The 14,754-nt window shown below is 40.4% G+C and overlaps 2 protein-coding genes across 5 annotated transcripts in view; one reads left to right on the top strand and one right to left on the bottom strand.

Annotated features, from left to right (window-relative positions):
* The window catches only part of JMJD1C (jumonji domain containing 1C), a 305,542-nt gene extending 294,712 nt beyond the window's left edge, over positions 1-10,830 (bottom strand). The window contains exon 1 of the mRNA XM_019935834.3: positions 10,690-10,830. The gene's annotated coding sequence lies outside the window, so the exon portion shown is untranslated. The remainder of the gene's footprint in view (positions 1-10,689) is intronic.
* The window catches only part of REEP3 (receptor accessory protein 3), a 100,173-nt gene continuing 95,770 nt past the window's right edge, over positions 10,352-14,754 (top strand). For all 4 annotated transcript variants that reach the window (XM_019935841.3, XM_019935840.3, XM_019935839.3 and 1 more), the window contains exon 1: positions 10,352-10,529. In XM_019935841.3, coding sequence (XP_019791400.1) covers positions 10,498-10,529 — 32 coding nt within the window. In that variant the 5' untranslated portion in view covers positions 10,352-10,497. The remainder of the gene's footprint in view (positions 10,530-14,754) is intronic.

Here is a 14,754-nt window from a genome sequence, read left to right as displayed (position 1 = left end):
ACACAATTAACTAGAGGTTATTACTTCCATCTCTAGAAAGAGAAACTAAAGTAATAGCTTAATATTTTAAAAGACTTCAAGAATGTACCAATTTAAAACTGTCAAATAAGAACTAAGAATTCTTGACATTATCCTGCTAATTCATATTTATTTTGATCAAGTTGCTGAAATTTTTAATGCGATTTTCACGTATTACAACATGGCTAAGTATTTTGCTTATCAATAGTTCTCTCTTGTGAAATTTGAGGCTTATAGAAAACTGGGTTTTTAAGAGGGTGCTGCGTGAACAGTAAAGAACAAAATTCAACTCAGTTAAGCAAATATTTATTATTATATGTAAGGTTGGTAACGCACGATGAGATGTGTTAGACACAACTCCTGCTTTCAAGAAGCTTAAAACCTAGTAGGAAGGATGACAATCATAAACATATCTACAATTTTTAAAATATGATATTTATTATGCTTTAAATGTGATGCTTTACATATCACACACCTTAGATAAACCTTAACATAAGCAGCTGGAGCAAAAAAAGTTTTTCAAACATCCAAAATATCCTTATTTGGAATGAAAAATATATTGTATATACTACATATGATGGATATTACATAGTGGTGGAAATCTATGAACTACAGTCACAAGTAACAACAGGATAAGTCTCAAAAATAGGATGCAGTAAAGAAGGGAAGGTGTTAGGGAAGGAGAGAAGGAAGAAAGACCACAGAGTATCTGGAAGGAGTTGTGAAAGAAAGATGAAGAGCTTCTTCGAGTGATTTTTAGCAAGGGGTACATGATTTCTTAGAACCAGGAATAAAATATTTTTTTTAAAAAAAAGGAGGGTGGTAAATTATATAAAGGAATTTCAAGGTAAGGTAAGGAGAACTGAAATTCAAAGAATTAAGGATTGACAAGTATTCCACTCAAGTCCTTCCAGGGTTAGGGTGGATGGGATTGGAGCTTGATCAGAGCAGAAGTTCACAAACTTGAGAGCCCGAAAGAATGGCTCTAATTATTTAACCATATAGTTAATTTTATATCTAATTATGTTAGCTTGTTTAAAAAGATCCCTAGGCCATACCCAGAGATTCTGATTTAGTTGGTCAGGAATAGAAACTGGAACCTATTCTTTTAAGAACCATCATAGGTTTTGAACACAGGTTGCACAAACAATTTTGAGATATATACATTGGAGTCACTTTTGAAAACGTAACAGAAAGAGGATGAAAATAAACCTTTTAAATACATACTTGATGGGCCCATACTCACACAGACTGAACTAAAAGGCTGGGGATAAATTCTTAGAACGGGGACTTAAAGGCCTGTCACCTACAAATATGTAAATATAACATACATATAAACATGTACTATTTCTCCCAAAAAAATTTCAATAGGGACTTAGGAGTACCACACACTCTCACCAACAGCTAAGCAATAATACTCTATCTGACACTTTGGCAATAAGAAAGAAAATTTTTATCTGGATTTTCCTAATAATCAGTGAAACTGAAAACATTTTCTTAGTATGACATGGAAAATTTGATTAACATGTGAATGTCCACAGCCCTCCTCCTTCCACTTCCTTCTTTCTTAAAAAGGAATGACTTGCTGATACTAAGTTGACCAACATAATAAAGGCAACAAGTAAGAAATGTTGGGGGGAAGTGATCTTGTTAGCTGGGATCTGAGGAAAAAGCTTTAGAGTGTGACCTGTAAGAAGCCCCAGGGCAGTAAGAGAAATGGGGAGGAGAAAAGACCTTGCAAGAATAATCTGGTTTATGAATTAAATTCCCTTTAATGCTCTTTGAAGAAAAAATGGAACTCCTTTTTAATAACTTTTGGGATTGAACGATGCTTCTTGAACAAGACCCAGTTCTGAATTTGGACCAAGTGTATTCGTAAATCAGTTAGGATTACAGTTTCTCCTGGCCATTTGCACCACTTTTATAAATTATGTGTTGATATTTGTGCATTTTTTTTCTACCAAGATTTTTTTTTCATTAATAAGCTTCATTTTCTAGAGCAGTTTTCGGTTCACAAAAATTGAGGGGAGGGGCTTCCCTGGTGGCGCAGTGGTTGAGAGTCCGCCTGCCGATGCAGGGGACACAGGTTCATGCCCCAGTCCGGGAAGATCCCACATGCCGCGGAGCGGCTGGGCCCATGAGCACTGGCCGCTGAGCCTGTGCTCCGCAACGGGAGAGGCCACAACAGTGAGAGGCCTGCGTACAGCAAAAAAAAAAAAAAATTGAAGGTAAAGGACAAAGAGTTCCCATATACCTTCTGTCCCCACACACATAACAACCTCCCCACTATTAACATCCCCACCAGAGCGTTACATTTGTTAGAACTGATGAACCTACACGGACGTATCATTATCACCCAAAGTCCACAGACTACATTAGAATCCACTCTATTGTATATTGTATAGATTTGGACAAAAGTATAACGACATATTTATACCACTGTAACAACATACAGAATAGTTTCACTGCCCTAAAAATCCTCTGTCCTCTGCCTATTCATCATCAATTAAAAGCTTTTAATTTTAATTAAGTTCAGCTTATCAATTATTTATTTCATGGATAATGCCTTTGGTGTTATACCTAAAAAAATCATTGCCATATTCAAGGCCACTTAAGTTTTCCCCTATGTTATCTTCTAGAAGTTTCAGAGTTTTGCATTTTACATTTAGGTCTATGATACACTTTCAGTTAATTTTTATGGAAGGCCATAAGGTCTATGTCTAGATCCATCTTTGCACGTGGATGTCCAGTTGTACCAGCACTACTCGTTGACAAGAATATCTCTGCTCCAATGTATTCCCTTTGCTTCTTTGTGTCAAAGTTCAGTTGACTATATTTGTATGCTTTTATTTCTGGGCTCTCTATTCTATTCCACTGATGTACTTGTCTATTCTTTCACCAATACCATACTGTCTTGATTAATGTAGCTTTATAGCAAGTTTTAAAGTCGGGTAGTGTCAGTTCTGACTTTATTTTTCTTCAATACTGAGTTGACTACTGAGTCTTTTGCCTCAGCATACAAACTTTAGAATCAGTTTGTCAATATCTACAAAATTATCTGCTGGAATTTTGATTTGGATTGCACTGAACCTACAGACCAAGTTGGGAAGAACTGACATCTTGACACTATTGAGTCTTCCTAACCATGAGCATGGAATATCTCTCCACTTAGTCTTTGATTTCGTTCAGAGTTTTGGGGTTTTGTTATTGTTTCTGTTTTTTTGCCACCCTGTGGGGCTTGCAGGATCTTAGTCCCCTGACCAGGGATTGAACCCAGGCCCCCAGCAGTGGAAGTGCAGAGTCCTAACCACTGGACCACCAGGGAATTAATCAGAGTTATATTGTTTTCCTCAAATACATCTTAATTTTGTTAGGTTTATACCTAAGTTTTTCATCTGGGGGACACTAAAGTAAATGATATTGTGCTTTCAATTTCAAATTCTACTTGTTCACAGATAGCATATAGGAAAGCAATTAACTTTTTTATATTAATCTTGTATCCTGCAACTTTGCTATCATCACTTATAATCCAAGAATCTTTTTGTCAATTACTCCTGATGTTTTACACAATCATGTAGAAATAACACTGCAAACAAAGACAGTTTTATTTCTTCCCATTCAGTATAATTTTTTCCCTTTTCTTATCTTATTGCATTAAGTTGGACTTCCAGTATGATGCTGAAAAGCAATGGTTAGAAGGGACACTCCTTTTTTATCCTTTCTTAGAATTTCTACCTCTCTGCTTATGCTGTCCATCTATGCTTGCATGTTGTCTCGTTTCTCCATTAAAACCCTTAGTATATTAATCATAGTTCTTCTTTAAATTCCTGGTCTGATAATTCCAACATTCCTTCCACATCTGACTCTGGTTCTGATGACTGCTCAGTCGCTTCAAATGGATTTTTTGCCTTTTAGATGCCTTGTAATTTTTTGTTGAAAGACAGACATGAAGCACTGGGTAAAAGGAACTGTGGTAAAGTAGTGGTATGGTGGGGAAGGGGGAGCATTCTATAGTCCTATGATTAGGTCTCAGTCTTCCAGTGACCCTAAACCTCTGGACTGTAAACTTCACCAATGCTTCTCAGTCCCCACCTCCCTTAGATGGGACAGGATGGCTGGAGGGGGCAGGAGTTATGTATTTCCCTTCCCCTACATGTATGGCTAGAGGGGCTCAAATTGAGTTTTTCCCTCCTCCCCTCCCCCCCGCCCCGGTGGAAGACTAGAGCTGGCTGGTGTGGGGTATTTCCCTTCCGCCAGTTAGGTTAGGCTCTGGTGAAAGAGCTTCTCCCGAGGGCATACTTTGTTAAGAAGAGCACATGCACTGGTATATTTCAAAATGGTTTCTTTTTCGTTTCCCTGCTTCCAGCAGGGGGAATTTTTCTTCAATACTAACTGTGAAGATCGGGTAGAGCTCCTATGACTGGATTCTCTTGCAGTTTTTAACTCTCAGAGTTGTCCACCCTGAGCCTCCAGATTCAATTACAGTTTAGGTTTTCCTACCCTGGCACTGGTTCTTGCAGAGGTTTCCACTCCAGTGAGTTGTGATTCTCCATATCTGCCTGTTTCTCAAATTTGGGAGACAGCAGTTTATCCTATGACCTATGACCTTACTTCTCTGAAGCATCTAAGAAGAATTGTTGATTTTTTAGTTTGTTCAGCTTTTTACTTGTTGTTAGAGTTGCAACTCCTAAGCTGCTTCTTACATCCCCGACTGGAAACCAGAGATTCTGAATTTTGAGACACATTTTTAATTAATGCTTTTTTTAATGAGTGCTTTGTATATTAAGAATATTAACCTTTGTTGGGTTTTACGAATGTTTTCCCCCAATTTGTCATTTGTCTTGAAATCTTATTTATACTGTTTTTTGAAGGCATAGGGTTTTTAAATTCTTACGCAATCAAGTCTATGAAATTTGCCTTTTTGGCTTCTGATTTTATGGCATGCTTTGAGAGGGCTTTCCATTATTATCATGATTTTATTACCTTCACGTTTTCTTTTTATACTTTCATGGTACTTTTAGTTTTTACATTTACAGTTCTTATCCATCCAGAACTACTTTTTCTTCAGATTTTATTAAATGGCTACCTGGCTACCATAAAATCATTTATTAAATAAATCTATCATGTCCCAACTGATGTAATATTCTACCTTTATCTTAGACTAAATACCTATATACAATTGGGTCTCGTTCTAGACTTTACTCTTGGCCAAAAAACAAAACAAAACAAAACCTGGCAACAGAGATACGCCTCTAAAGGAACTGGATAGCTGGAGACAGGTGATAGAAGAAGACTAACAGACTAACTTTTCATTGTTCACCCTTTTGAATTTTATTCCGGGTGCTTTCAACTACCACTCAAAAACATCAACAAAAATTGTTTAAAGTTCTGCTTACTAGACATAACAGAATTATCAAATGTTTCAGCTCTCTGTAAATGACATCATAACAACCCCCATATGCACCTGAATAATACCCGAAATCATAGATCTACCTTGATTTCAAAACTGGGAACTATGATTTAAATGAATAGTAAAAGTGCCTCAAATATGTCTAAATCCATAATCATTGTAAGCAAAGCTGCTACCTCAAATGTATAAGAACCTCAGATATGTGTTCCCTAGATCCAGCCATCACAGACATATTTTGCTTTCTCCATGGAATGTTAGCTAATAACTATCAAATACTTAATTCACAATCTAATCTTTCACCTAGGGGCAGGACAGGAATAAAGACCCAGATGTAGAGAATGGACTTGAGGACACGGGGAGGGGGAAGGGTAGGCTGGGACAAAGTGAGAGAGTGGCATGGACTTACATATACTACTAAATGTAAAATGGATAGCTAGTGGGAAGCAGCCGCATGGCACAGGGAGATCAACTCCGTGCTTTGTGACCACCTAGAGGCGTGGGATAGGGAGGGTGGGAGGGAGACGCAAGAGGGAGGAGATATGAGGATATATGTATATGTATAGCTGATGTTATACAGCAGAAACTGACACACCATTGTAAAGCAATTATACTCCAACAAAGATGTTAAAAAAAAAAAAGAATCTAATCTTTCTATTCTAATGCAATCCAATTACTTTATTTTCAATATTATTTCTTATAATTTGATTTCAATGTCATCTGCCAAATTTGACCTCTGTTGTAACCATAATACCATAAAGCAAACTGGCTAAGACAAAAAACATTCATCTGGCAGCAGATAGAAAAACAACAGGTTTTGTCTTTTAAGTCATTCTCTTTAAGATCCTCTCCCTCACACTATTTTCTAAACAACTATGAAAGGTAGACTCATTTAGTCATTTTAGCCTTTCTATAAATAAAAATATTTTCAAGCACTTGAAAATACTCCTCCAACAGAAACGTGCAGGTGACCTAGTATTTAGTTTCAATAGCATACTCACTAATTATATAGATTAGATACTATCTCTGTACCCTGTAATTCTCTCACTATCTGCTCTCCTAGATACTTTCCCACTCTCTTTTTTTTCCTAATAAATAAACTCCTTTAACATGTAGAAGACACATAATCCACATATCTCCCAGGAACTCTAAGTGAAAATGCAGAAGAGAAACCAATTCTTTTTAATAGTCTAATTACCCTTAGTTTTTAAAACCCCTTGCATTGGATCATCATAACATTATCATCCCCATTTAACAGGAAACAGATCGACCTGCCACATATCACATTACTGGCAATTAAAATAGGTCTCCTGATGTCCTTTGCCCTAAATATGCTGCATCCCACCATGATTAAACTCAATACCCAAAGAAAAGTCTTTGTAGAATACAATGACGGAAGTGCTCAAATGAATACTAGTAATATGTTTTTTAAAAATCAATTAAGTTTAGTATTTAAAGAAACAATTTTCCATCTTGTAAACAAGAAATGATCTCAAGTACACCAAAAGAAACCACGCTTTAAAAGGCAGCAGGTAATGTATTTCCTTTTCTCCCACTGTCTCCAGAGCCTTGTCTTACACCATGAAGCACTTACCTAATGGCCACGTACTACTAAATCTCAACTATACACCCACTACTAAAATCTGGGTACTTCCCATGTGAGACTTCTCCTCAGATGAAATTACTCTTTGTTTAGGCTAAGAGTTCTCAACCGTATCAGGCTTGATGTCCCCCTTTCATAAAATATTTTCTATCTTCTGCTTTATCACCCTGAAATGAAATTTAAAACAATCTCCCTACAGACTTCAAACAAACCCACGTATCCTAAATAAAATATGAATGGAAAAGCGAAATGAAAATCATTTAAAATAAGATAATATGTATTTCAATATATTAATCTTGAAACAAAACTGAACTAGAAGACATACAAGAGTAATTAGTAGCTAACCATGACAGCTATGAATGCAAAGTAGTTTGTGATGCAATTCTCCAAAACTGTAAACAACTCTTGATTAAGTTGTGAACGAAACAAATCTTTCTTTCGCACAGCAGTTGCATGGAAACAGACACTGGAAAATTCAGTCTCAGTTAAAACCATGGTTTATATGTAAAATGGAGGTTCCAGGTTCATATAATTACACGTATTACACAAATGTCAGGCAGGATATTCCTAAACCTTGCAGGACATGGGAACATTCTTTGTCCAGGACAGCCCATGCATTTACAAAGAGTATATATATATATATATATATATATATATATATATATATATATATATATATATATATATATATAGCATCCCTGGCCCCCACCCATCAAATGCTAGTGGTTAGCCCCAATCACTCCAACAACCCCCCAAAAATGCCTCCCAACTTCCTCCTAGAGGGAACCCCCATCTGGACCCACTGCCTTAAACACAATTCAACTATCACAGTATAATGTAAAGAGCACTCGGGAAGCGTGGATTAGAGTTCCAGTTCTATCACCTATGCGTTATTTGGCCATTCAGTGAGCTCTCTAAACCTCAGTTTCCAGTGTACAAAACGGGAATAAACACTACCTAGGCTCTGAGTTGTAAAAGGTTGACTCCACAAATTGTCTGTAGCACAGGGTAGGTGGTTTCCAACACACGGCATATTGAGATGTGAAGAAGGGGGCTGTTGCAGATTGAGAGCAGCAAAAAGTGACATGAATGTGGAGGAGGTTGAAGATATAACAAGCATACAGGATGAAATTTAACACACAGCAGCCTACAGACATTTCAGAGAGCAGTGAGCAGTCCTATATATCTCAACAACCCCTGAAAGCATTAGTGTATTGTGATGCAGTGAAATAATATTCAGAATGATGACCCCTCCAAAATAAGAAGGCAAGAAAGACAGCTTTAAGAGACTTCCACTGTTCAAGGCTGAAATTTCATAAAGTTTTCATACTTAAGAGAGTGACTGTACTAAAAAACATTATTCAAACTTTTACTGGGCAATTACCCTATTCTAGACACTAGGAAAACACAAATAACTAATATACCATACCTGTCCTTAAACATTTTACCATCCAGTAGATTAGGCATAGGTAAAACATAACCATTATATAAAGCAGAATGACACAGGTATTAAATAGATATTCAAGTAATAAATTCTGGGGACCTAGAGAAAATTATGAATAACTATGAAAATCAAGGACATCTTCATGGCAGAGCACACTGAAAAACTCTGACAGGTAGAGAATGGGACGCAAATCATTAAATAAAAAATGAAGTCTGGGCATAGGCACTGAGGGTGAAAATACAGCTTGGTTCAGAGAAAAATGGTAGGGAAAGGGTACTTTAGAGGTTGGGAGGGCAGTAAAAATTAAGGCTGTAAAAAACATTTCAGGACCTGTTTACGGAGGAATCTGAATGCCATTCAAGTAACTTTGAGTTTTACTGGGCAAGAGAATTTTCCAGAAAACTGGTGCTTATGTGGCACATGTGATCCCCAAATAATGTTGAATAATGGCCAAAAATAAGATTCTGAACAAATGCAAATTTTCATTAGTGAGATCCCTGAAATTAAAATATACTTTCTAAATATGGGTAAATAAGCAAAAGAACCTAACCCAAGAGCAGAAAGCAGTTTCTGATTTCATTCCTTAAATAATGAAAATATTATTAAATGTATTGAATCTGGGACCTTAAAAGAATTCAAGACAATCTTATATTTGCTTTTGATTTTCTCCCAAGCAAGTGGGAGAACTTTCTAAACATGTATTTAGCATGCTTTATGTCATCCCTGGAAGGCAGGAGGTAAGCTGTAGTATTATCAGCCTCTTTTTACTATGGGGAAACTGAGGAACAAAAAGAATAAATTAGAGTATGGTCACAAAATAAGTTGTTATATTTCCTGGGGCTTTCAACTTTCAATTAAAGGCTTAAAGCGCCCATTTCATCCTTTATTCTTCGTACCATCTGAATACTAGAATTATCTTTTATCATCGTCTTAACAGAAAAAAAAATAAGATGATAATTAAACTTCAAGATCACTTTCTCGACTTGGTACTGCCACCAAAAAAAATCAGATTTTAAATTCTGTCTCCTTAAATTATCATACCTGAAAGAGCTGTAAGGTGTAAGCAGTAATCCAACCTCCCCAAAAATAGACAGCTGTAAATAGCATGACAGGTCAGGAATCCTAGGCCCAACTTTTACTTTGAGTATCTAGCAGGTCAGAGGTGTGTTTGTAAAACAGGCTTTGCAGATGTTGTGATGGAAAGTTGCCTTAAGAGGCCCAGAACAGTGGTATCTATACACCCACTACTGCAAACTTGAAATCCAATGCTTTCCTCCTTCTGCCCCTCCCTGCACTGCACCACGCACCAGAAGACTCCTGATACACACAGGCCTGTGCAAAGATCCTCCCGACGTTTGCCTTAAAATGCGGTACTTTGAGGACGTCCAGGGCCTCAGTGAACAGTGAGAACACCGGATGTGGCTAAACACATCTCAAAATCTCTCCTCTCCAGAATCTAGGGCCTGGTCTAGAGGATTCTATCGGACACAGAGTTGCTGCTACTATTTTGCTTTTCACACAGGCACTCACAACCCCTATCCACACGTCCCCTTCCTCAGCCTCCGCCTCCCACCCCCCCCACGCCCCCCCCCCCCCCCCCCCCGCCACGCCAGGTGGACTTCCCAGGGACAGAAGGGGCAGGAAGAGGGAAGTGAGAGCCCAGATATCCGAGCCACAACGCCATCCGGCGCGGGCCGGGGTCCCGCCAGCCCAGCCCCCGGAGCCCGGCAACCCAGACCTGGCCTCGGCCAACGCGCCGCCGCCGCCGCCGCCGCCTATCAGCGGAGCGCAGGGGCGGGGCTGGCTGGCTCGGCGGCGGCTCCGCCGGCGGGCGGGGACGGGCGGGGGACCGACCGCAGCGCAGCTCGGGCCGCCGCGCGCAGACACGGGGCCCAGCTCCCGAGGGCGCCAGCGCGGCCCCGGGGAGCGCGAGGAGCCGGCGAGCGCGCGGCCTGCCGTTGGCGGCCTGGTCCGCCACGCTTGGCGCCCACCCGCCCCCGAGGTGGGGTCCAAGCCCCCGGGAAGATGGTGTCCTGGATCATCTCCAGAGCCGTGGTGTAAGTGCCGCTCACTGCGCCCCCGAACCCCCCACGCGAGGCCCGGGGGAAGGGTGGGGGGGCTAGGAGCCAGGAGGAGAAGGCAAGGCCGGGGCCTGGGCGGGGTGGGCTGGCCTGGCCTCGGGCCTGCCCGGGGTCTGGGAGCCCTCGGCCTCCTCACCCTAGTCCACGTCGCTGCGGGGCTCCCTGCGTCGGCGGAGGGCCCGGCGGCTGCGGCGCGGCCGGGCTGCGTGCAGCTCGTCTGCCCTGCTCCCCGGCGCTGGGTGGGCAGGCGCGCAGGGCAGGCGGCGCGCGCTCCCCGCTCCCGCTCCCCGCGCTGCGCGGCACCGCCCTGCGGGCCCGGGAGCGGCGCGCCTGGCGGCGGCGCCCTGCGCAAGCTCCTCAGAAACTGAGCGCGGGAGGCTCCGCGATCCTCCTGAGGATGCCGTGGCAGCGCCGAGCCTTTGTATCGTGCGTTGCGGGTCTCCCAGCGTGGCTGATCACGTGTGGTAGGAGGAGAGATTTGTCTAAAAATCCGAGACCGCTCCCAGCTCAGATCCTTGGGAAGGGTCTCAGGTGCCTCGAGGTTTACAGCTTATCGAGAAAGGAGCTCATTATTGAATGGTGACACTCGCCTGTTCGTCCAGACCCCAGAATTTGGCCCTATCTTAGTGGAAATATTTGCAAAGGGATTGAGAGGCTGCAGGTGCCTGTTGCCTTTGTTCAAATTATCGGTTCATTGTGTTTTTACCAACAAGTGCTACAGGCCCGTAAGAAAAAAATTAGTTGAGGGTGGTGTTTACTCTGTAAAGGTATTTGTTGGGTTTCAATTTAATTTCCTCCCATCCTCCCTGACTTAACCTCCTCCTCGAAAACAAAAGTCACGAAGTAAACAATGACGTAGTTACAGCCAGGGGCCCGTGGATTCATTAATCATGATGTCTGTAGGAGTAGTATTATCTCTGTACCTTTATGAAATGTTTTTATGAGGTGGTAGGCTTCTCTGATTAGCTTTATAATGTGGGAAAAGTAGCATTACCAGATTTTTAATTTATTTCTCAATGGAGAAAAGGAGCTAATTTTTCTGTTGGGTTTTTTGGTTTTTTTGTGTGTTTTTTGGAGAGTGAATTAATCGCTTAGTAGCCCTGTTTAACCTGATTTACAGTAGTATTCAAAATGTGTTATTTGATTGTCTTAATCAGTTTTTTCTTCCTCGGTATAGTTTTTAGCTTTAAAGCTTCAGAGTGTCCCATGTTCATCTGTACAAAACTAAAACTCAAAAAATGAAAGCATAGCAAAGATGTCTTAAGTTGTTTTGTTTTTTTTTTAGCCTTTTGGGGCCTTCTTTGAGCCTACATTTTCATCACACAGACATACCTTTCCAGACCTAGAAGATGTCTATCAATTGTTGTGTCAGCACCTAGGAAATCAAGTATCCCATTAAGACATTTTTTTTTTTATTCTCTGGGTTCCTTTAACCAGTTCTTTAACTGACAGAAAATTGTGAAGCACTTTTAGTTTTCATTACTGAAAATCAGATTTTTGATTTTGATCATTAACTATGAGTATGAGTGTCTTTTCTAGGTGCTATCTAGAACACAGAGGTTATTAACACATAACTGATCTTAATGGAACTGCCAGTTGGAATACACCGATACCTGCAGTACAGGTCAAGTCTTCTAAGAGTTACACCCAGAGCTATAGAGTTTAGACAAGGAAGGGAATATATCTGGTTGGAGAATCAGAAAAAGCAAGGGAGATTACATTTGAGATGGGCCTTAAAGGACAGACCGAAATTGGACAGCCAGAGATGAAAATGGAGAGGATTCCAGATAAAGGGATCACTGTGAGCCAAAGAACAGAGGAGGGAAAGCCCAGATTAGTTACCTAGGACTTAAGAGACTGAGGAGAGAGAAAGCTGGAAAGGTAGGCTGGGGCCTGTTTTCAAGGAATTTCATGAAGAATTGATAGCTATTATTAGGCAGCAATGGCCTTGCTTTAGAAGATTCTCTCCCTGTGTGAGATGGTTGTGAATGGAGAGACTCTGAAAATGGGGAGACCACTTAAGGGGTTCCCTAACTGGAGAGAGAGGATTAAAACCCGCAATGCTAGAACCTACAGAATTGAAAGTGTGAGGAAAAGGAAAGGGAGCAAAATAGTGAGGGAGAAAAGGTCATGGGAAGGTGTTTATCAGGTGTCTGGAAATGTATTTCATGAGCCCTTGAACAACTAGCATATTAAAAAAGAGCACTTGGGGCTTCCCTGGTGGCGCAGTGGTTGAGAGTCCGCCTGCCGATACAGGGGACACGAGTTCGTGGCCCAGTCCGGGAAGATCCCATATGCCGCGGAGCGGCTGGGCCTGTGAGCCATGGCCGCTGAGCCTGCGTGTCCTGAGCCTGTGCTCCACAAAGGGAGAGGCCACAACAGTGAGAGGACCGCGTACCGCAAAAAAAAAAAAAAAAAAAAAGCACACTTGTCAGGGAATATAACCATCATTATATTTTGCCCCTACTCTCTAAGCACTGAATGTTTTCTACTCCCTTGATCACCCATAACAGCACAAAGGATCAACCCCCAGGGTTTACACAAACTTGGAAACCTTTTTCACACCAGCAGATAGATTAACTACATTCTTTCTAATCTACTGGAACAGCCAGCTAATCCTCAGCCTGAAGAAAGATCAGACAGTTCTCTCAACATGAACCTCTGGTGGCATGTGCGGGAAACATAAGGACCCTCTTTAACCAGAGCTCCCTGTGTGCATGAGCACTTTCTCCCCAAGCCCTGTGGCAGACCATTTCTGGGAAGAGCAGTGACTTGGTTATCAGACCTGGATGCCAGTTAATAACTGCATGGTCCTGGGCAACATACTAAACCTGAGCTTCATTGTTCTTGTCTTAAAATGGTTATAATATTTACCTCCTTGAAACTGTTGTAAAGATTAAATTAGTTTAACTAAAGCACACCAAATGTGGTGCTTGGCATTTGTTGTGCCCTTAAAACGTAATATGTACATAGATTTTTTTTTTTTTTTAACAAGGAAGAGGAGTAAGATGGTATAGCAAGAAGTATCATTGGACTATGATTCTCATTATTGTTATCATTGAGAACCTGGAATTTAGAACTAGCTTTGGTTGTATTAACCAGCTGAATGACCTTGAGTCAACCTGTCACTGATAGTAGACCTCCGTTTCTTACTCTGTAGAGGTAGAGGGATCTGGTAGTCTCCAAAATCTTTTTCTTTTTAAGATTTTTTTGACGTGGACAATTTTTAAAGTTTTTATTGAATTTGTTACAATATTGCTTATGTTTTATGTTTTGGTTTTCTGGCTGCGATCGAACCCGCATCCCTGCATCGGAAGGCCAAGTCTTAACCACTGGACTGCCAGTGAAGACCCTCCAACCTCTTTTGTACAGCTGTAGCATTCTGTGATGCTATGAGAGGATTTTCATTTTTTCACTTACCTTAATTTTACAGGCAAAATGGAAAGGTTAGTTAGCAATTATTAAGGGATAGTAATCTGAGACTACCAAATGATAGTATATGTGATACAATATGTGATACCCGTAACCTTACCTTTTAAAACATGATTCTTAGAAGTTGAGGGAAACCCCATTTTCTACCTTTTCTTAATTTGTGTATACAGCCTAGATTGTGGTGAAGATCAGGACTAAAGACTGATTGCCTGAATTCAAATATCAGCTCTGCCATTTAGTATTGGCTGTAGCCTACCCCATAAGATTAAATGTGCTCGCATACAATAATGTCCATTCTCCATCATCAGGTAGATGGTAAGTATTCAGTAACTGTTAGTAGTTGTTATTAGAACAAGGAAGAACGTATTTCACTCTAGTCCCAGCATACTGAATGTTTAAACTATTTTCAATTTACATTTTTCTTTCTGTCTCTTTGTGTAGGTGACATACTTGTAATTAAGAGTATAGTAAAATATTTTTTACACTGCCATTAATTGTTATATGGTAAGCATCGTCTGTGTTGCTCTGAAATCTTATATCTTCTATTTGATCAGGGCAGTATTCATAATTTTCATAGCCATTCTTCTATGTTTTAATTTTCCTTTTAGATCATTTCTAATATCTCATTATCATAGGTAATGCTACAATGTAATTATAGTGCTGCAATGGACATCATTCATATATACTTTTTAGTATTTCCTTAGGATAATATCCAAGAGGACTATTTCTGAGTCAAAGGCTATAAATATTTTTATGACCATTGATACCG

Source organism: Tursiops truncatus, chromosome 16 (assembly GCF_011762595.2).
Source record: "Tursiops truncatus isolate mTurTru1 chromosome 16, mTurTru1.mat.Y, whole genome shotgun sequence".
In the NCBI taxonomy this organism is placed as follows: Eukaryota; Metazoa; Chordata; class Mammalia; order Artiodactyla; family Delphinidae; genus Tursiops; species Tursiops truncatus.
The sequence above is the reverse complement of the archived record's forward strand: the minus strand, read 5'-3'. Positions and strand labels throughout refer to the sequence as shown.